A 20,652-nucleotide genomic window follows, 5' to 3' on the forward strand; every position below is an offset into this window, starting at 1 on the left:
AGAAAAACTAGGCGAGACCTGAAACTCAGAAAATTTACAACTGATACATCTACTATTACTACTGCGGAGAATCTAAGATTTACCAATTTACATACCAAATCAAATACATCACCCGATGATGAAGGAGTCGGGTTACTGAATAAGAGTCGCGGGAGAACTAACAGTCACGAATCTGAAAAAAAAACATAAATGGAGACTGTCAGTCTCGAGAGTGAGTTAAAATCATATATCTATAACAGTTTCAAATATCTCAATGTCACCTTATTTAATTTTAAAATAATTAATAAATCACGCGAACCATACGTGTCATGTTAAAACATATGTGTCATGCCATGCTTAAACAAAATTTATTCCATATGCAACGGGACAGAGTACTTCAGTAGAACTCTAATCCCAACTCTAAAATCTCGATTATTTCAACACTTATGTCTCAACTAACCTCAACTCTATCATCTCAAACCTCTCATTCCAACAGGACTGGCGCCCAGAGAGCAAAGCTTGACCAGAGACCTTACCTCCAGTCCGGTCACTTAACTCTTAGCCTTAGCCTTTCGGCTCTCTTATCCAATAAGACTGGCGCCCAGAGAGCTTAGCTCGACCAGGGACCTTACCTCCAGTCTGGTCACTTAAATTTCCAAATAAGCCGGCGCCCAGAGAGCAATGCTCGACCAGGGACCTTTACTCCGGCAACCACACTCTACTAAGCCCAGAGAGCGATGCTCGACCAGGGCAGGTCCTAATCTTTCTTTCTTAAAATTTTTACCTCTTTACCCTTTCCCTATCTCTCTCAGATTATATTGGGACACTCATCCAACTCCTATGTTCTACTGCCGTCCCATCCTGAGTCATCATGCAATATTAAAATTGGTAATAAAGGAAAAACATATTTAAATAGTAATTAAAAGCATCATGCAAATGATAATAATAATAATTAAATGAAAAATTGAAATTGCAAATAAATATTCACAGTAGCAAATCAAATTTTATGCATGACACGTGCGTAAGCGATATATGACTTTAACTCACAGGTTTGGCGACCTCCTAGCTCTGCTCCGGTGCCTCGGTAGGAGCGAGCCGAACGAACTGACAATCTAGTCACGGAAAACAATTTATCAAAACGATGAAACAATTAGAATAGATCCTAGGTCTAGATTCCTATGACTGACTGTCTAAGAATCTCGACTCACGAGAATTCTACCGAAAATCCAGCAGAACCTCCCTTACAACACGAACATTACTCCCCGTAAAAACGGGTCCAGGACCTGCCAAAAAAACACTCCAAATATCCAACAATTTAAACAACGGGAGTCGGGTCCCCAAACTTCACTATTTCCCGACTCCGCCACACAGCACAAAACACAAGGCAGACAATTGACAGACAATTATTTTTGACTCACAAAATCATCAAATACTCAATACCATCCAATAGACACAATTAAACCAAGAATTTCTAAAATTAACGGGCTAAAGATAATTACCGAGACGCTCGATCACTCGGTCGACTCGCCTCCGGCCGCCGGAGTCCGATCGACGATCCGAACACACCATCGGACTCACAACGACGCGCTGATGACGATCCCCACTTTCGATTTTTCGATCTGACACCCGACCATCCGGAGAGATTTGCGAACGATCACGGCCGTCGATTTGCAAACGAAGCCCGATCGCCACGAAACCAGTGCCATCGCGAAGCTTGAGCAGAGGAGAGTCGGGATATGCCCTCCGATCGTCCATCCTCCGCCGGATCTCGCCGGAAAAACCCAAAAATGCCGGCTGCCACCATTTTCTCTCTCCACCGGATCTTTCGATTTCGGCCACCACTGTCGACACCGCCACCGCCAAAACAAAGCCGAGGCCGAGAGGAGTCGATCGGCACCAAGATCAACAGCCACCGACGCCGAACGGTAAGGAAGCTTCGGCCATTTTCCTCCTCGCGAGTCCGGTGCCGCTCATTCTGACGGGCCACCACAAGCCGGCCCGACGACGCACGCCACCGCAGCTCCTCCTTCTTCTTCGGCTCTCTCTCTCTCTCTCTCTTCCTTTCTTCTTTTTCCTCGACTTCCATTCCTTTCAATATCGACATTAGGCCCCCGAACTTTTCCTTATTACAACTTGGTCCCTCAACTTTCTTAATTACTTACAATTTCATCCTGCAGAATTCCAATTTAACCCCCAAACTTCTTTTTAGCCTTTCAATTAAGCCCCTAACTATTTAATTTGGGCCAAATCCGAATTATTGAAAATACACAATTACAAAAATACCAAGCTCATAAATTTCTATTAAAACCCCATAAAAATAACATTATACTTTCAATCCTTATTCCAAAATAAATTTCCAATTTAGTCCTAACACACAATTAAATTAAATAATCAATTTCCAACTTAAAATTTAATACTACTAATCAATTATAATACCAATTTTCCCAAAATTCTTTTATAAACATCCTTTACAATTCTACCATAATTTTTCAATATATAAATTTACTTATATAAATATGCATTTGGGAAAATTTTGAATAACCAAAATATAATAATTTCTCAAATAATTTACTTGAATAATTTCTTAAAATTTCAAACTAATTGGGTATAAAAAATAACTCATTTATTTGATTAATATTAAATTTTTCATTAAATCATTTCAAATTAAACCCAATAATAATGAAGCTAACATTAACTTAAATAAAAATTTATTATTAAATATATAAAAATTCCGGGTGTTACAAAATAAATATGTAATACAAATGCAAATGCTTATGATTTAAAATTATATAATAAATACAATATTTAGTCTAGCTATTTACTTAGTAATCTCTTTGTTTTACTTTAAACCTAGATCTAATGAATGAGATGGTAATGTGTCATTTTCTTTAGTCACTTAAACTAATGATGCAACTAAAATATCTTCTACCAACAAAAATTGAAGCAAAGTTGGTGTCTCTAATACATTCAACCTAAATATGTTCATAACAATTACTATTGTTAAATTAATATTATGGTTAACTAACAATAATAACTGAAATTAATAAAAATATGAAAGCAAATAAATCATTCGTTAAATAAATAAATAATAAGATTCATACAAAAATAAAAATGCTAAACCAAACACTTAAGAAAACTAGTCTAACATATTTAACCCAATGATCATGGTATTAAATAAAAAGACATAAAACAATAAAGTAAAAGCTCCATCTAGATTCAAAATTTCTTCAAGCAGGAAGATGATTGGTCCTCACTCTCCATTTCTTAAAAAGATCCTTAAATCTTAAAAAGAGTAATGAAAACTAAATTAAAGTACTTATAGAAGAACTGTAGAGAAAATAATAGTGGATAGATGCAAAGAGCAGATAGGAGAGAGCTCTCCTCCTACTCCTAAAATTAGATTTATAGAGATATATATAGAGAAAAGTCATCATCTAAGTAAGTCTCCCTAGAAATAAGTATACCAATATAAGTCTATATGATAGATAAGAATATAGGTCTCCTTATCTTCACCAAGTACTATTCTATAAATGACTAAAATTTCTCTTGGGCCTTGTAATTTTTGGCTAAACCTTGCAAAAAGCTGTCTATGTGTCTTAATCTGGTGCCTTGACACAAATATGTCCAATTAAGCTTATTTTTGAGTATTTAGCTCCATATTTTTCTCTATTGGCTAATATTATCTGAAACTAGACAATTAAACTCAAGTGAGGTAAAAACACATATTTTTCCATATTATATGTAAAAATCATATTATTAAAGCTCTAAAATATTATAACTATCTATATATAATTTGGACCTATCATCATGGTAATAGTAATATAATAAACACCAAATATTGATTTATTTGAAATTAACTAATTTTAATTTAGTTATGGTTTATTTTATACCATGATAAGTATTAAATTAGGAGTTATACAAGGATTAATTAGATCAATTCATTAATATCAAAATGAAATAAAAATATTACTACCAAATACATATGATAGAAAAAAACACTTAAATTATTGAGGAATAGATCTGTCAAGTAGCTTTGAAATATAATTTTCTATCCGTCAATAAACATGAATATTATTTAAACCAAAGACTATAATGTGCATTCAATATTAATTGAAAAAGATAGCAAAATGATATTAATTGGAAATAGAAAACGCCAAAGATTTGTCCTGAAATTCGGCACAAGAATTGCATCAAAACTCGGTTTCAGTTATATATCCATTCGATGAATTTGCTAAACTATATAATAGAGGCTCCATTATTAATTCCCAGAAAACAACAAACAAAAAAAGGGTATCAACAGATTGCAATTTAATGTCTTTATTGCTAGCTCGAACATTTCTCTCTCATATTTTCTATATAAAATCTTGTACGGTCCATACCAACTTATAACTACTCAATAATTAAATATATATATATATATATATATAGCATCTTTCAAATTATGCTTCCTTCAGTACAGATAAAGGGATAATTCATTAAATCGAAATATAAATTTTCTGAATATTTTTCAATTTAATGATTCTCATTAATTAACGAACAGACGTATATAAATTTTCACCGGCGAACCACTAGCTTGGGGTTCAGAGGTTTGTTTGCGCGATGAGTAAATTCAACTTACCTGCCAATCCATCCGATATTGATGGCTGCAGTCAGGAAAAACACTGTACAATTCATGTTCGTAATCATTCATTAAACTACTTATAATGAAATTGATTTTCGCATAAGAACTTTGAACCTTAAAGTTAATTGCACTTGATTATATATTTTAAAAGCCTTTATTAGTTATTAATAAAGTTTCCTTATACCCAACACATACGCATTATATATCCTGAATTTGTCGAAAATATTTATCATTCTGAACAGTAATATTTATATATACATGCACGTACACATGTGACCCATATATTATGCCTTACGAATTATATGCTTGAGTTGGTTTCCAGTTAAGGAGGTTGGCAGATACAATAAATCTATTTATAATTATATTTTAAGAATAACTTTTATATTATTATAAAAAATTTACAATCACAGTTTTTGGACGCTTATAAGTAAAATTAAATTAATATAATTTTACTAGAGACACTATTACAATAAAATGTTATAATATTACAATCTATTTTTTTTCAAAATAGTAAATTTTGAATTATATTTATAATTTTATGAATTTAGACTTCTTACTAACCAATAAATTTAAATTAAATTAAATTCATAAAATATATAAAAAAAAAAATCTCACATAAAATCTCTAAATCTAATCAAATTCGGTCCACTTTTCGATTTTATCTTATACAGATGAAGTACGCAAGAGAAAACAAAAGCTGCAGTAATTCAATTCCGAGTAACTATAATTAATAAAGGACCCTTTTGAAAAGACGTGGAAGGGAAAGTAATGTGAAAAACATTTCAATTTTGGCCAGGTAACAAGAAAATATAATTAGTAGGACCATTTCAGATATAAATCATGGACAAAAGAGTCAATATGCTTTTGAAGTTATGTCAATGGGGTCAAATATATCAAACTCTTTTAACTTTTCTGATAAATAGGCTCAATTTTGGAGCCATTTGTTGGACCCCAATTTTCATCAAATCATGCGTCTGTTCAACAAACTCCAGTTTTAAAAGAAATATTTCCCTTTTATGTTTTACACTTCTCATATATCAATATATAATTAATTTTATATATAAATAACGAAATTAGTTAAATTCATCTAATAATTTTTCCAACGAAATTCAATTTTAGGTGAATTGAATAAATTGAAATACAAATAATCTTATTTTTAATGTTATAAATTTTTTAATATAAAAACTATATTAAAAAATATTTTTCTTATATTTTATTCTTGACACATATTAATATATAATTTATTTTATTTATAAATAACATTAATAACTAAGTCTATCTAATAATACTTTTTCTTGCTTTATATTTTATATCTAAAAACTCCAAGTTGCATGAGGATATGCCAAGAAAAAAGAAAAGAAAAAATTACATGGATTATGAAATTTTTTTTATAAAATATCTTTTATACGGTAAATTATTATTTTTTTATTTTTACTTTATATTTTTTTATTTTTACTGTTTTTGACTATTTCTTTTTCTTTTGTATTGTTGTTTTTTAAAAGTTTCTATCTCTTTTTCAACAAAAGCACACCTTTCTTTTTTATGGTTTTTATTTTCTCCTTAATAATTTTATCAATTCTACTCATTCTCTCTTTAGTTTTCTATGTACTCTCTACTTAACGAATTTATCTTTCACTCTCCATTATTGCTTCATCTACTATAAAGAAAAAAATGAATGGTAAAGAAAAGATCTGTTAATGAAATAAAATATCTAAAAGAATATGAGTTAATGAATGTGAAGATCAATGAGATAACTATAGTTACTGTTCTTTGTGCAGCAGAGATGAAGGCGTGAAAGATGGATTCATTAGTTTTTTATAAAATTAAAAAGAGTGAAATGGAATGAACCACATTGTTCCTTCACCATTGCCAAGAATACCTATGGAGACTATACGAAGATGCTCTTGGCACTTTTGGGACACGAGAAGTGTTCAGTTTGAAATATCATGAAGCAACATATTTATAAATATGCTCATTTTCATTAAAATGTCATTTATTGTACTAACTTGGAATAAATTTGTGAGTTTTTGATTTCTTGATTAATGGTAGAAAAAAAAAATGTATTTAAGGTGTTTGATGAATTTCCTAAATAAATTTTTTTTTTTATTTTTTTTTACTTTTGATGATGGTTTTAATGGGGGTGATACTAATAGGTTTCATATTGTATTTAAGACAATATATATATACTATATATACAAATATATACCAAAAAAATATATAAATACTATTTTTTACACAAGTTTAAGAAGATAAAAATTTTATTTGTAACCTTTTTATTTTGATATGTTGGAAAAATTTATGTGTAGTGATGTAAATATTATTGTTTTTTTTTTATTTTTATGTTAAAAAATATATAATGAAGAATGAGAAGGAAAACATAATTATAGAACGATTAAATGAAAAGTAGATTATTATACAACTAGCAAAGAAAGAAGATGACATGGAGCATTAATTCAAGACTTTATGGCTAGTTATTCAATTTAATTCAATTTTTTTCTTTTTTGTAATGGTGCTACCCATGTATGGACAAGCAATGAAATAACCACTTGTAATGGTGCTATCCATATTTGTATACTTGTCCTAAAAAATTGGCTAAACTTTTTAAATAATGTCAAGTTTACGGGTGCATATATACCAAAGGTACAAGCAAGAATCAAATAACAGTTTTAGATATTATGTATATACTATACGTATACCAAATATATACGAAACATATACTAAAATCTGTAAAATATATATCATTTACTGTAATTTCTTTTTACGTTTTTCTACAGATATAAGCACAGTGAGTCTATTATATATAAGGAACATATATTAAAATAAATTAAATATATTCTATTATTTTGGAATAAATACCGATATTATATCTTTGCTACTGAAAAAAAATTGAAAAACATGTTAAAAAAATTAAATTTTGATTAAAAGTTACCTAACATATATCTAATATATAGCTAACATATACATTTTATACCCAACATATAACAAAATAAGTGTAATGTATAATATTTTTTAAGAATTTTTTAATATGTAATTTATATGAATTAAAATAGTTGCAAATACTAAATATATATTTAATGTATATCACATTTTAATTTTTTATGTTTGAGATAAACATATATATATATATATATATATATATATATATTAAAATATTTTAGATATCAAATATATACTTAATGTATTTCATATTTCATCAAATGGATCTCATTTACTTCTATTTTCTTATTATATTATATTAAATTTGCATAATATTTAATAATTTCATAGAAATATAGAATAATAAAATAATTACCATAATGCTATTTTCTTAATTTCTAATAGTCACGAGAGTCATTATATAAATCTTAATTAAATCAATATATTAAAAATGATATTATTGCTATTGAGAAAAAATAAATTAAAATATTTAAATTAAATAAATTAGAATTTTTGATTAAATATTATATCCAACATATACCTAATATATATTTTTTACTGTAAATTTTTTAAAAGAAGTTCTCTTTGTAATGATTTTTAAATTTTTTTAAACAAATTTTATTCATCTATAAAATAAATTATATTCTTAAAAATAGTTTTAAATACTAGTTATGTATATATTTATGTCACGACCCCACCTGTGGGCCCGTGACCGGCACTAGGGAATGGGTAGGCGTAAGACCACCGAATTCTGTAGTAAGCCTGAAACTCATAACTCAAACAAATCTCATCTCAAATTAATATTATTAAAGCTACAAATTATCTTAATAGTTACATTTTACATAATTACTTCGGTCTGCCAGAAAAATTAGGCGAGACCCGAAACTCATAAAATTTACAACTGATACCTCTACTATTGCAACTGCGGAGAATCTAAGATTTTTACAATTTGACATACCAAATCAAACATCACTCGATGATGAAGAAGTCGGGTTACTGAGTAAGAGTCGCGGGAAGACTAACAGTCACGAATCTGAAAAATAGTAAATGAAGACTGTCAGTCTCGAGAATGAGTTAAAATCAAATAATCTAGAGACTATTGCTTTTTTCACAGAAAATATTAATCATTCGAATCAATATATCAACCATGCAAGTAAATACAACCCATATTATAATCATTACCCTATTGAATAAATAAATAAATATATTTTTACTTTTACGGGACGAGTGGCTCAGTAGAACCCTAACCCCAAATTCTAGTAGTCATTTTGGCTCTCTTAATCTAATAAGACTGGCGCCCAGAGAGCAATGCTCGACCAGGGACCTTTACTCCGGCATATCATTCCAATAGAACTGGCGCCCAGAGAGCGAAGCTCGACTAGGGTCCTTAACTCCAGTCCGATCACTTAATATTCAAATAAGTCGAGCGAGCGAAGCTCGACAGGTCCTTTACTCCCAAGATCTCACTCAAATCAGCCCAAAGAGCCATGCTCGACCGGTAACACATAAAAATCTTATTACCCTTCCATGATCATTACCGGCATGTTCTACAAGCCACATTTCCCAAATTGCAATCACCACATTTAATAAATATTATTGTCTAAAGAGGTCATTCAACCATATCAAAATAACGATTAACAATTTAGAGTAAGACATCGTGCAACTCATGTGGAAAACTGATAATATTTGGTATTATTATAACATTACTATAATAATACTTATATTATCTTCAATAATTAATAATCCAGTAAAATTATTTACGTTGCGATACTAATAACCATATTAAGCATAAACTTCCAAAATAGCATATTAAATTCAGACTTAGTAATAGTGCAACAATTAAGTGACTTTAACTCACAGGTTTTGGGCGACCTTCTAGCTCTGCTCCGATGCCTCGGTTGGAGCGAGCCGAACAGACAGATCATCTAATCACGGAAAAATAATTTATCAATTATGCTGAAACAATCCTAGGTCTAGACTCCTAGAACTAACTGTTTAAGAATCTCGACTCGGGAGAATTCTTCCGAAAATCTGGCAGAACCTCCCCTACAACAGGACATTACCCCCCATAAAAACGGGTCAAGGAACTGCCAGAAAAACACTACAAATATCCAACAATCCAGACAACGGGAGTCGGGTCCCCAGACTTTCACTATTTCCCGACTCCACCACAAAGCACAAAACATGAGGCAGGCAAACTGAAAGACAATTATTTATCACTCACAAATATCATCAAATACTCAACACAATCAATAGACACACAAATTAAATGAAAGAATTCCAAGATTAACGGGCCAGAGATAATTACCGAGACACTCGGTCGCTTGGTCGACTCGCCTCCAGCCGCCGGAGTCCGATCGACGATCCAAACACATCATCAGACTCACAACGACGCGCTGATGACGATCCCCGCTTCCGATTTTCCAATCTGACACCCAATTGTTCGGAGAGATTTACGGACGATCTCGGCCGTCGAATGCAAATGAAGTCCGATCGCTACAAAACTGGTGCCATTGCGAAGCTTGAGTTGAGGAAAGTCGGGATACGTCCTCCGATCATCCATAGCTCGCCGGAGCTCACCGAAAAAACCCAAAAATGCGGCTGCCCTCTACTTTCTCTCTCCACCGGATCTTCCATCTCCGGCCACCACAGGCGTTGCCGCTGCTGCCAAAAGAAAGCTCTCTTCGAGGGGAGCCAATCGCCATCAAGATCTGCCGGAACGACGCTTAGAAGCCGCTGCCACACGTCGCGATTCTGCTTGCCATTGTCCGTCTTGGTCACCGCCAGACGCTCTCTCTCTCTCTTTGTCTCTCTCTTCCCGGCGCTGCACTATCTCTCCCTCTCTTCCTCTCTTCTTCCCCGATTCATTTCCTTGCAATATCGACATTTTTCCCCTGAACTTTTCTTTATTACAGTTTGGTCCCTCAACTTTCTTAATTACTTACAATTTCATCCTGCAGAATTCCAATTTAACCCCCAAACTTCTTATTAGCCTTTCAATTTAGCCCCTAACTATTCACTTTGGGCCAAATTAGAATTATTGAAAATACACAATTACAAAAATACCCCTGACCGACATATTTATTTACAAAAATACCAAACTCACAAATTTCCATTAAAACCCCATAAAAATAAAATTATACTTTCAATCCTTATTCCAAAATAATTTCCCAATTTAGTCCTAACACAAAATTAATTTAAATAATAAATTTCCAACTTAAAATTTAATACCACTAATTAATTAAAATACCAATTTTTCCAAAATTCTTTTATAAAAACATCCTTTACAATTTCTTCCAAAATTTTCTAATATATATAATTTTATTTATACATATACATATACATTGGGGAAAAATTAGAATAACCAAAAATATAATCCACCCTTCAAATAATTTACTTAATTAATTCTTAAAATTTCAAACTAATTGGATATGGAAAATAACTCATTTATTTGTCTAACATTAAAATTCAAAATTTGTATTTAAATCATTCCAATTAAACCGAATAAAAATAAAGCTAAAATTAACTTAAATAAAAACTCATTATTAAATATATAAAAATTTCGGGTATTACATTCTCCCCCCCTTAAAAAAATTCGTCCTCGAATTTTAAAAGAAAAAGGGCTTTACACTAAGATTGAAACTAATTAGGAACCTCTCATCTCCACTCGACTTCTTGAGAACTAATTAGGACCTTATGAAATTATTGAAAGAGTTGGACCATTGGCTTATAGGTTAGCATTACCTACAGAGCTGTCTTCTATTCATGATGTTTTTCACGTTTCTATGTTGAGGCGATATAGATCAGATCCTAGTCATATCATTCTAGAGCCAGAGATAGAAATCACAGAAAAGTTGACATATGTGGAAGAACCGATAGAAATTCTTGATCGAAGGGTTAAGAAATTGAGAAATAAAGACATTCCTATGGTCAAAATTAAGTGGAGTCATCATTCACCAAGAAAAGCAACTTGGGAAGTGGAAGATCATATGAGACAGAAGTATCCGCATCTATTCCATTGTAATGTTGGTGAGTTGTTAAAATTTCGGGGATGAAATTTCTTAAGGAAGGGAGAGTTGTAACGCCTGCATTTTCTCATCATACATGTTATGTGCATTTACATTTAATCATTGGGCATATGATGGTATATCAATAATATTTTTATTTTATGAGAACAGATATATATTAATTATAAGTAGAGAATAAGAAGCATGATATTAGATTATTAATTTAGATAAATGGATTAAGTATTTGGGTTATGTGTATTAGCCTTAAGACTTAATTGAACTAATAGTTGAAGGTTGGGTAAATAGATTGGACTTAAAAGATACAATTAAAAGTTAGTACCTATATATGGTTAGTAAGAATTAATTTAGGATGATAAAACTAGTTTAAGTAGGTGGTGGCATTGAGAGATGAATCTTGGAAATTGGAACCATGAGCAAGCTCATTTTACCTCTTCATTTCTCTAAAATTCGTACATGGCCAAAAACTCAAAATTTGGAAGAAGAAAAAGGAGTGAAATACCTAGAAAAACTTAAGATTAAGATAGGGTTTTACCAACTATTGAAGGAGCCAAGCTAAAGCTAAAGGATTTAAGCATATTAGCAACCCAAAAGCTGAAATTGGTGAGTTGTTACTTGAGTATTATTAATTTGTCATTAGGGTTCTTGATTACAAATTAGAAAAACTTCAATTGATGCTTTCATTGATTAATTAAAGGTCTGATTATCATGAATTAGTAGAGTATTGAATGATTGCATAGAGATTAAGCTTGATTTAAGTTTAAGTATGTCAAGATAGAAAACTGTCAAAATTCCAACAACCTTGATGTTCTGTATTTTGGGCATAACATGGGTTATATAAGTCCAAATTAAGCTTAATTGGTGTCTATGGAAATTTTGAAGAGTCCTATATAACTTTGTAGTTTTGTGATTTTGCTATTTTTGCCGTTTTGGTTGCTTAAATTGAGCAAACAGATTGCTGCTTGGGTACAACTAGCTGTATGACCCTTGCTCAGTAATTTGAGAATAATTAAATCTATAGAAGTCGGAATTGAGTAATTCTTCTTGAAGATGAAACTAGACGCATAAGCGTATATGTCTATTTAATACGAGATTTCTGTATTAAGCCAATTTTGCCCAGCAATAAATATACCTTGGTACTAAATTCTGTCTAGAAAATAGAGATGTTGGAGATTAGTTTTATGCAATTTATTTGATGTTAATTTGAGTTAAATTGGTATATAACTAGATGAAAAATATTTATATGATATTAAAACAGTAATTGAAAGTCTTAGAGGAAGAGTTAGACCTATGAATTAGAGAGGGGATGATCTTGTAATGCATTAGAACTAGCATTTACAAGAATATTTGGAATATGCATGAAATGTGAATTGACGATTGTATTAACAGGAACTCAAAGGCCTGGAAAGGAAGTTGTGGAGAAAGGAGGTTCTTGTATGTTGAAGGAATAAATGTATTTTGAGTAAGTAAATAGTTAATATTTGCTATGTTCATATATTTAATCAAATATTTCGCGAATGGTTGCGTTTACTTAATATTGTTTATGTTTGAATGCATGAGATGGAAATGATTGGTGTTGAGTGGAACAATCGTTATTGCTTGAATATGATATAAGTGAAATGATTGAATTGTGATGTTAAGTTCATATGTGCATGTGAATGGTGGATTCCTCTGTGAAAAATATATATATAAAGTCTAGAGAGGCTATAAAAGTGTATAATGTGAGGATGAGGCGGAGCAGCTTACGTGTGCGATATGTGAGGATGAGGCGGAGCAACACATTAAAGGGGATCCACAAGCCGTGAGAACTAACCATAATTGTTGAATTGTATTTTTTTTTCTATGATGGTTGTAATGAATTGAGTAGAATGGTATGAATTTATGCCTAAACTATGAATCATTGTAAGTTATGTGATTGGGTGGAAATTGTATTAAGTGTATGTGATATAGATTATATTGATTATTTATTTACTGAGCTGGAGGCTTACCCCTCTCCAAAATTTTTCTTTTCAGGTTTGTAAATAGTAATGCATCCGTTGTTTGTATCCGAAGTCTAGCTTTTAGCAGTTCTGTCAGGTTGGGCCAGTTTTATGGAGTTTCCTCCTGATGCATTTTGTATGTAGTTATGTGATGTATATAGAAGTGTACCTTGTAAGGCATAAGAAGATGTTTTGAATACTTGTTAAATGATGTTTAAGTATAATCATATGTTTATATGTTAATAACCTTGTGTCTTGATTCTTAACAATCTGCATATTGACCTATCTACATGTAGTATATATTTTACGACGCTTGTATGCTTCCTGGCTAATGTCTATTGGTTAGCCTGTAACGGGGGTGTGATAATCCAACTCCCGGCTAAAGGAAAGCAAACGAAAATGGAGTAGAAGCATTGAATCTGCTGTACATGAGCAGACTGGTATTTAAAATAGAAGATTAAGATCGTACACTAGCTGCAAGGCATTTTCAAGCTCAAATTAGATTTTTATTGATAGTTGGGAGGCTGGAAGGTCCATAAACCAAGGCCTATTGGGTTGCAAAATCTCTCAAAAGAAGTCCGCCTTCTTATCATACTGTGTTGTCGCATTTCAAATTTTAAAAAGTTTTCAATTTGGACTCTTTCTGTGAATAAGTGATTTTAGCAAAATGTTATCACGGAATGAGCCCTAATTTGAGATGCCAAAATGCGATTATGCAAAATATAGCTATGGAGCGTATGCCACTGGTAGTATAAGTATCTTGGCGGATAAGGTGATTCTAGATTATGGGATTCGTTGGCAGGTTAAAAGGAGGATCATCAGTGTCTTCCTGGTCAGACCCTTGGTTACCCACTGAGCCCCCCTTTATCCCTACCACTGTCAGACCCCAGGGCTGCCACGTTGAAAAAGTATCTCAGCTCATCCATGGTAATCTAAGTCCTGGAACATCAATCTGGTCAAGCAGACTTTTAATACCAAAGATGTAGACATCATACTCCAACTTCCCTTGAGTTGTTTGGGAACATCAGATAGGCAGGTCTTGATCTTCACGAAATCTAGAAAATATCAAGTTAACTTCGGTTATGCAGTGGCTGTCAGTTTAAACAAGCGATCCCTCTCGTTGAGAACCGAAGAAATGGTTAGGCTAAAGAATGTTGGGGTATGGAGGGACCTGTGGAGCTTGGGACTCCCAAGCAAATCATTATTTTTATATGGAGGCTCTCAGTTAAGGTTTTGTCTGTTGGAAAGGAATTAATGAGACGAAGACTCTCAGTGAAGAAAACTGCTTGGTTTGTGGATCTGTAGAAACTGTCTCACATCTATTTTCTTGTGCTGCAAAGCTAAAGCGTTTTGGTGATTCCCCTTTGCATATCAAGTTTGAATTCCTGCAGGATCATCTATAGGGGAGGTGTGGTTGTCCTTAACTGATGGTATCAGCAGACTATCGTCTGAGATCCTAAAGAGTCCATCCAATTGGCTATATGTGTCCTTTAGGAACTGTGGAAATAAAAAAGTGCCTCCATTTTTAAAGATGAGGAGTGGGAGCCCCTATTATCGTGGATAATGCTTGCAAGCTCTTATAGCATATTAAGTTGGCAGCACAACCCTTTGAGAAGCTGCCCCGTTCCAAGAGGATCCAAAATTCATTTTCCCCCAGAAGATGAAAGCTTTTGCGCTAGGCGAAGCAGTGCTTCAAGCTACTCGTAGAGGTTTTCAGAAAGTGGTTTTTGAAGGAGATGCTGAATCTGTTATAGATACTGCTTCTAGCTTGGTCATGACCTTCCTTAGAAATTGATTTAATTATTGAAGACACTTGTGGTATGGCAAAAGCTTTAGTTCTGCCTCTTTTGTTTTTATTCTTAGAATTTGTAATTGGATAGTGTACAAATTGGCTAGAAAAGCCTTTTCACGTTAGCTTTTTTTTTTTTTAACTCAAAATCTTCAACTCAATTATAATGGTTTGTAAATTTTATATAGTAATTTTTTATTTATCAATTATATTATTTTTTTAAATAATAAGTAAATTCATTCGATGGGACGATACCACCTAAACTCATTTTATAAGTGTATTGTGACATGTTAAACTAATTTATGAGAATTAATATGTCATGTAAACTCATTTATTTATGTAAATAATGAAGTTTTTGTTATGATAAATACTACATAGATTTTGTATAATAATATGAATTATACTAATTAAACTAATATATTGATGTTAATCGAGATATGATGTGGCATAAAGCCATATTACAGGGTGGCTTATAAGTTTTGCAAATGATGTGGGTTGAACCACGTCAACTATGGTGAGTGCGTTGTTGATGATATGTTTTGAGACCCGTAAGCACCTTTGGATGACATTGATATTGCCACGCAAGACGCATTGATAAAAGGCCTGAGCCCAGCAAGAGTTCTTGTAGGAGCCGGCCCTAATATAAAACAAATCTGGGCCTCTTGACGAGATGAGGTTGTCGGTTACCAATATAAATTTTTTTCTTTTGGTGGAAAAGTAACCAAAGAAAAAGAGAGACCATAGGGACCAATGAGCAAATCTGGAAAGTTCCAATAAGAACCGAGTGATAAATACGGAGACGACGCTGGCGCCGTAACCTTGTTGCATATATGCATTCCATTGTCGTTCTAGGGTTTTACTAAAAATACCAAAATTTCTCAATTTTTATTCTTTCGATTCGGATCCAGGTCCATCCGATCGACAAAGTTAGGTTTGTGAATTGGAAGTGGATGGGTACGGATAGGAAGAGGAAGGTCAGCTTGTTTGACGTGGTAGACGAGACTTCTGTCTCCGCAAAGATCGCAAAATCTAACGGCGGCGGCGGAGCGGCAATGAATAATAATGGGAGCAGCAACAGTTTAATAAATAGTTGGAACGGGAAGCCTTATTCACAGAGATACTATGAGATATTAGAGAAGAGGAAGACTCTGCCAGTTTGGCACCAAAAGGAGGAATTCTTGTCGGTTTTGAAGAAAAATCAGGTCCTTATTCTTGTCGGCGAGACTGGTAGCGGTAAAACCACTCAGGTATGTCAATTGAATGTTATACTTTGAAGTAGGGTTGTTATAAAAAGATGATAAATTTGTATATCTTCAAAGTAATAAGCAAATCTTTTGTGTTGTTTCTTACTGGTGAAGCTCTTAGGTATGCACTTATATTCATAAGCTGTATCTGTTATAGTTTTTTGCTCATCTTATGTCGACGGTCAATTTATAAGGACTTGGACATGAGCAGAGAACAAATCACAATAAAATATGTGAATATTTCAAATTCGGATTTTGGTATCATTATGTGAGTAATTAGGTGTTCAAATGTATTACTCTTACTGGATATTTTGCTTAGTCTTTCATTCTTTGATACAAATTTTCATGATAGCTATCAACTCTCGAGCTTGTCATCTGTATACCTGTTCCTATTAATTGAATGCAGTTCATGGTGATTTTAGTGTAACGAGTTGGAAGTTACTACCTCACAACTAATATTGTGATAATTGTACATGGGCTGATATAAATTTTCATGTACAGATTCCTCAGTTTGTTTTGGAAGCAGTAGACATAGAAACACCAGATAAACGTAGAAAGATGATGATTGCATGCACCCAACCTCGTAGAGTTGCTGCCATGTCTGTTTCTCGACGTGTTGCTGAGGAGATGGATGTTACTATTGGTGAAGAGGTTGGTTATAGTATCCGTTTTGAAGACTGTAGCAGTGCAAAAACAGTTTTGAAGTGAGTAGTTTTTTTTTTAATAAACTATGGTTCTACTTGTGTCTCGAGATTTGAAGTGACCTGTGCTTTGATTTTATGGCATGTTAACACCTTCATACTTGTCTGTGGCAGGTACTTAACTGATGGTATGCTTTTAAGAGAAGCAATGACTGATCCACTTTTAGAACGATACAAGGTAATTATCCTTGATGAAGCTCATGAAAGAACTTTGGCAACAGATGTGCTATTCGGGCTTCTTAAAGAAGTTTTGAGAAATAGACCTGATCTGAAGCTAGTTGTTATGAGTGCAACACTAGAGGCTGAGAAGTTTCAGGGTTACTTTAATGATGCACCTTTGATGAGGGTTCCTGGTAGGCTTCATCCTGTGGAAATTTTCTACACTCAAGATCCCGAAAGGGATTATCTTGAGGCAGCAATTCGGACAGTTGTTCAGATACACATGTGCGAACCTCTTGGAGACATACTTGTTTTCCTCACAGGTGAGGAGGAGATAGAAGATGCATGCCGTAAAATAACAAAAGAGATTTCAAATATGGGGGATCAGGTAGGGCCAGTGAAAGTTGTGCCTCTATATTCAACTCTTCCTCCTGCCATGCAGCAGAAAATTTTTGAACCTGCTCCACCTCCTCTGAATGAGGGTGGCCCTGCTGGAAGGAAGATCGTGGTGTCAACAAACATAGCAGAAACTTCTTTGACCATAGATGGCATAGTTTATGTTATTGACCCAGGGTTTGCTAAGCAAAAGGTTTATAACCCAAGAGTGCGTGTTGAATCCTTGTTGGTGTCCCCAATATCAAAGGCAAGTGCTCACCAGAGGTCAGGGCGTGCTGGAAGAACTCAGCCAGGCAAATGCTTCAGACTTTATACAGAGAAAAGTTTTCATCAAGATCTTCAGCCACAGACATATCCAGAAATACTGCGATCAAACCTTGCAAATACAGTCCTAACACTAAAAAAACTTGGAATAGATGACTTGGTGCATTTTGATTTTATGGACCCTCCTGCTCCTGAGACTTTGATGCGGGCATTAGAGATGCTAAATTATTTGGGAGCATTAGATGATGATGGGAACTTGACAAAGCTGGGAGAAATTATGAGCGAGTTTCCTTTAGATCCTCAGATGGCAAAGATGCTGGTTGTCAGTCCTGAATTCAACTGTTCAAATGAGATTCTATCAGTTTCTGCAATGCTTTCAGGTATAATTGCAATATTTCTTCGTATCTATTTAGAGTCTGGTCTAAATTATATTAGAATATGCCATTGGGTTGCATAAATAGAATGCATCCTTTCATATATGGCGTGTGCACGGTTTTGTGCATGGTGTTAGTTGTCCATCTGGTTGCATGTACACTGTGTACATGCACACAGTTGAAAGTTGGTCTGTCCAATTAGGTTGTCATCAGCCACTGTCTTGTATGGGTCCCATGCCCCCGGTTGGCATGCACCATCAGATTCTAAGTAAGTGCTGATGCAGATAGTTGCAGTTTCTCAGTATTATCTCATGAAGCAAATGGTGTCGTCTCGCCTGTATGCATCTGCTGACCTACAATGGGCCTCTTCTGTGATAACCAAATTCTTTCTTTAGTACCCAATTGCTTTGTCCGCCCTAGGGAGGCTCAAAAGGCTGCTGATGAAGCAAAAGCTAGATTTGGGCACATTGATGGGGACCACCTGACACTGTTGAATGTCTACCACGCGTATAAGCAGAACAGTGAGTGCTTACTTTTTTCTCTTTATTTTTTATGCTAAAACTGTATTCTTTGGTATGCTTGTCATTCATTTTCTTATCATTTTTAAATGGTTTGCAGATGAAGATCCATCTTGGTGCTACGAGAATTTTATCAATCATCGAGCTCTCAAGGCTGCTGATAATGTCAGACAACAGCTTGTACGCATTATGACTAGGTTTAACCTAAAGTTATGCAGCACTGACTTCAACAGCCGCGACTACTATGTCAACATAAGGAAGGCTATGCTAGCTGGATATTTTATGCAGGTTGCCCATTTGGAACGCACTGGACATTACCTGACAGTGAAGGACAATCAAGTACGTTGATGTGCTCAGGTTTTATTGTCGCTAAGTTCACTAGTTTTTAATTGAGAAGGTTGTTGGTCAATTCTTGTTTTTCATGCTCTTTTAGGCGTACAGCACCATTCCCAGTGATGCTCTGTTTTACCTTGATAGCCTAGTTTTATTTGAGACAGGACCTTATACCAGACCATCTTGTCTTGCTAATTTATTTTGCAGGTGGTGCACTTACATCCATCAAATTGTCTGGATCACAAGCCGGAGTGGGTTATTTATAGTGAATATGTCCTAACAAGCCGGAACTTCATTCGGACAGTGACAGATATTCGTGGTGAATGGTTAGTCTCTCTTTACTGGAATGACTCTCTTTGCGCCTCACTTTTACTTTGTTGGACGAAATAATGCCTTTTTATTTAACGATCATTATTGAATGTATTCTGCATACAGGCTAGTAGATATAGCACCACATTACTATGACTTGGACAACTTCCCAAATTGTGAGGCCAAGCGTGTTCTCGAGAAGCTTTATAAAAAGCGGGAGAGAGAGAAGGAAGAGAGCAAGAACAGAAAGTGAAATATGTTCATTGTTTAATGAGATTTCTTCTCCGGGGGACAAAGTGAGATGGTGCTTGTGAAATAGCATGGCAAACGCCTCTGTGATCTCTCACTGGGTTTTCCTTCAGCTCCTTGTAGTTCTTGACATAGTAGGTTTAGCCATGCCATCTTCATTTTCTATTGTACCCTTTGTCATTTCATATTTTTTGTTATTGGATGTGGCTTCAATCCTATTCGAGTTTTAGTTGAACATTTGAAAAACGAAACACAGCTTCATTGTGGACGGGTTACACTCCTCTGCTCGCTCTTTCTCAGGAATGTTGACTGATCTGCATTGTCTTGACAAGCATTCTGTGGAGCATTGCATGATTAAATTGTAAAAAACATGACAAGCAGTATGGTGTCTGCTCTGCATGTAACTAGTCAATTCATAGCATGTCAAAAATTAGGAATCAGATTTATGGATTATCGATAATTAAGAAATTTCAAGAGAAACGGTTGTGACTAGTGTCCGCTAGATATTGCAACGGCATTTCTCACTGGCATTTCATCAAACAGTTGCTTGGCGTGTTGATTCGATAGGCTTGCGTAATGCTGAACGACGTTACATTTTAGAAAGCAGGATTTTGATGGGAGTGTGCTTGAATTAGCCATGCTACCGTTTTGGAGGAGATTATGGTGACTGCCTTACTCTGCCAATTTGCAATGAGCTATCGAATGTCACCAATAAAACGTAGCCTTTCTAAAATTACAAAAAACTGCAGCGTTATTATTGATAAATAACGACAATGTCACCGTTTTATTTGCTTCT

The 20,652-nt window shown here is 33.9% G+C and overlaps 1 protein-coding gene across 4 annotated transcripts; it reads left to right on the forward strand.

Annotated features, from left to right (window-relative positions):
* The first annotated feature begins 16,036 nt into the window (after positions 1-16,036).
* Positions 16,037-20,131, forward strand: LOC8267305 (probable pre-mRNA-splicing factor ATP-dependent RNA helicase DEAH2). Of its 4 annotated transcripts, XM_002515199.4 has the most exons (7): positions 16,043-16,556; positions 17,055-17,257; positions 17,369-18,453; positions 18,843-18,968; positions 19,066-19,304; positions 19,506-19,624; positions 19,734-20,131. In XM_002515199.4, the coding sequence occupies exons 1-7, from the start codon at positions 16,260-16,262 to the stop codon at positions 19,858-19,860; spliced, it is 2,196 nt and encodes a 731-aa protein (XP_002515245.1). In that variant the 5' UTR covers positions 16,043-16,259; the 3' UTR covers positions 19,861-20,131. The 4 variants fall into 4 exon arrangements, 3 of the variants coding, with proteins under 3 accessions (XP_048231153.1, XP_025012463.1, XP_002515245.1); XR_007216186.1 differs by lacking the exons at positions 19,506-19,624; positions 19,734-20,131 and having other exon boundaries at positions 16,037-16,556; positions 18,742-18,968; positions 19,066-19,181; XM_048375196.1 differs by lacking the exons at positions 19,506-19,624; positions 19,734-20,131 and having other exon boundaries at positions 16,038-16,556; positions 18,868-18,968; positions 19,066-19,223.
* The last annotated feature ends 521 nt before the right edge of the window (positions 20,132-20,652 follow it).

Source organism: Ricinus communis, chromosome 1, assembly GCF_019578655.1.
Source record: "Ricinus communis isolate WT05 ecotype wild-type chromosome 1, ASM1957865v1, whole genome shotgun sequence".
NCBI classification, from domain to species: domain Eukaryota; kingdom Viridiplantae; phylum Streptophyta; class Magnoliopsida; order Malpighiales; family Euphorbiaceae; genus Ricinus; species Ricinus communis.

Excerpts from the sequence above, each read along its gene's own strand:
- LOC8267305 (XM_002515199.4), top strand. The coding sequence starts at position 16,260 with ATGGGTACGGATAGGAAGAGGAAGGTCAGCTTGTTTGACGTGGTAGAC. Across the intron at positions 18,969-19,065 it reads CCACGCGTATAAGCAGAACA|ATGAAGATCCATCTTGGTGC; the intron begins GTGAGTGCTTAC and ends AATGGTTTGCAG. Across the intron at positions 19,305-19,505 it reads TGACAGTGAAGGACAATCAA|GTGGTGCACTTACATCCATC; the intron begins GTACGTTGATGT and ends TTTATTTTGCAG.